The sequence below is a fragment of the Brassica rapa genome, chromosome A06 (genome assembly GCF_000309985.2).
Source record: "Brassica rapa cultivar Chiifu-401-42 chromosome A06, CAAS_Brap_v3.01, whole genome shotgun sequence".
Taxonomy (NCBI): domain Eukaryota; kingdom Viridiplantae; phylum Streptophyta; class Magnoliopsida; order Brassicales; family Brassicaceae; genus Brassica; species Brassica rapa.
Genome location: NC_024800.2, coordinates 15,171,592 through 15,174,168, shown reverse-complemented (window position 1 = coordinate 15,174,168; position 2,577 = coordinate 15,171,592). Strand labels below are relative to the sequence as shown.

The following is a 2,577-nucleotide window of genomic DNA, read 5'->3' as shown; positions in this document are numbered from 1 at the left end:
TTGGTCGAAAGACCATCTCTTGATGGTTCTGGTCGAGTGTTAATTATTATTGTCGATTTTTATTCATGCTGGGTGATTTTATTCAGAGCAGGACGAGATTCGAAGGAAGAAAAATATTTAGTCGAAACAGTCCGAAAAATATCGACAAAACTCTTAAAATTATTTCTGAACAGTCACATGCCTTGCACCTTCTAGCCTACTTGCTTCCTCAGTAATTAGGTCACATGACATGCACCTACTTCCTTACCTGCTTACTCATTAGAAGTCACATGCTGGTCGCAAGCTGTTTGCTTCAGCTGCTTGCAGCTTTCTTCTTGTAAGGGAAAGGTGTGATGCTTATGCTGAAGCTGGTTGCCACATGTTTCTCCAAACTACAACTAAAACATCTTCTTCTCTCCTCTGGACGTCCTGTTACTGCAAGAAAAACCAGAGAAAAATTCAGAGAGAAAGAGAAAAAGAAGAGAGAAAAATCTGTAAGGAAAATTAGTTGAAAAATTCAGAAAAAATTCATAGAAGAGAATTGAGTATGGAAGAACCTTTCTCACTATCCTGTGACTTTATCCAGTGTGTTCTGGTGTGGTTAAGAGATGAAAGTTTGGCATCCAAGAGTTTAGAATCACCCAAGTTCTTTAGCCTTTGATTTTATCGGTTAGACGTGTGTTCAACTTGAAGTTTTTTTTTTTTTTTTTACAACAAAAGGCTAAAAAGAACTAAGCAGATTCCTGATCCAAGCCACTCCGGAAGAATCGAATCAACATAAACCATAGCAGCAGGCTGATTTCTAGCACCTCGTGCTAGCTTGTCTGCCATTGTGTTTTGTGCCCTCGGAATATGCTGAATAGTAAAGGGATGAAAAAATTCCTTACATTGCAGAAACTCCTCCATGTGTGTAGTGAATGCCGGCCATTCTGTTGGTGTAGACACCATCTTCACCAGTTGAGAGCAGTCAGTTGCAAACACCCCTTCTGAGATTCGTAGGGTATTCATGCACTCCATCGCCCATATCAAAGCTTCACATTCAGCATGTAAAGGTGATAGACTTTTGCGAATAGACATGGCACCCATCATAGTATCAGTTGATCCACCTTCTTTATAAACCCATCCTTGTCCTATGCACGAGTCTTGTGCCCTCCATGCTCCATCTATATAACATCTATTTGTATCACATGTAATGAGGTGATCCACAATATGTGACGATCCCGTATTTGGAGAATCACTGGTCTGTGATTCGGCCCACATGACACTTTCTATTTCCGCAGTCCGGAGGAGATCGAAAGGATCCCTTGTCTGATTTTGATAAATTTTTCCATTCCGATTTTTCCAAATAAACCATAGAATCCAGGAATAATAGCTCAAATCTGGTTCTTTTGGTAACCGCCAAAAAAGATAATCCATGTTTGTAAAAATAGATGAGGTCGGAAATATCACTGGGCAAGACGGATCATTAGATAGTGCCCAAATTTGAAGTGCAAAAGAACACTCAAAAAACACATAATTAATAGATTCTTCCTCAGCCCCACACAATTGACATTGCATATCACATTTAATACTACGTGAGTGAAGATTCCTATACACCGGTAAACAACCGGAAATTATTTGCCAAACAAAATGTTTCAATTTTGGTGAACACTGCAGTTTCCAAGATTGCGCCAGTAAAGGTTTAGTATTCGGTCCCATATCAATATTTTGTTCACCCATATCAGGAAATAATTTTGCAGTACGATATCCAGATTTAACTGTATATCTACCGTGATCCGTAAAGTGCCAGCCATATGAGTCAATATAGTACTCACATCGTCCTGATGAACATATGCATTGAGTAAATCCAGGTTCCAAGACAGATCAACTGGATTAATGAGATCATCCACCTTAAGTAATGGATTCAAAAATTGATTAGAAAATTTTGGGGTTGCTGACCTCGGGCGAGGAGCGGGGATCCAAGGATCATTCCAGACTGAAATGCTTGAACCTGTTTCCACTCTTTTGATTAGCCCTTTATTAACCAGAGATCTAGCGGATGTAATACTTCTCCATCCATACGAGGGAGAGTATGATCTAATAGGATCTAAAGGATCTGAATTTCGATAATATCGTCCTTTGAAAACTCTTGCAAAAAGAGAACTAGGTTTATCTATTAAACGCCATAACTGTTTCGCTAATAAAGCCATATTAAAATTCTGAATATCTATAAAACCAATGCCTCCTTCAGTTTTATCCTTACACAACTTGTCCCACGAAAACCAATGCATACCTTTTGAATTACCGCTGCCACCCCACCAAAAATGGGCAACTGTACTCGTAAGTTTCTTAGTCACTGTTTGCGGTAATCGGAAGCAAGACATCACATGAGTTGGCATGGAAGATGCTACTGATTTAATTAAAACCTCCTTACCACCCTTTGTAATAAATCGGAGAGTCCAATGATTAACCTTATTATTAACCCTTTCATTAAGAAAACCAAAAACATGTGTTTTAGAGCCACCAAGACTCTCTGGAATCCCCAAATATGTTCCCATACCACCTAGTGTAGTGATACCCAATACCTGTTGTACCTCCAACCGTGCTGATTCAGGGACC

The 2,577-nt window shown here is 39.3% G+C and overlaps 1 protein-coding gene across 1 annotated transcript; it reads right to left on the bottom strand.

Moving 5' to 3' along the window:
* Positions 1-687: 687 nt before the first annotated feature.
* On the bottom strand, positions 688-1,239 carry LOC103854424. Its single transcript, XM_009131358.2, has one exon. It carries the CDS (start codon positions 1,237-1,239, stop codon positions 688-690), a length of 552 nt encoding a protein of 183 aa, XP_009129606.2.
* Between the last annotated feature and the right edge of the window lie 1,338 nt (positions 1,240-2,577).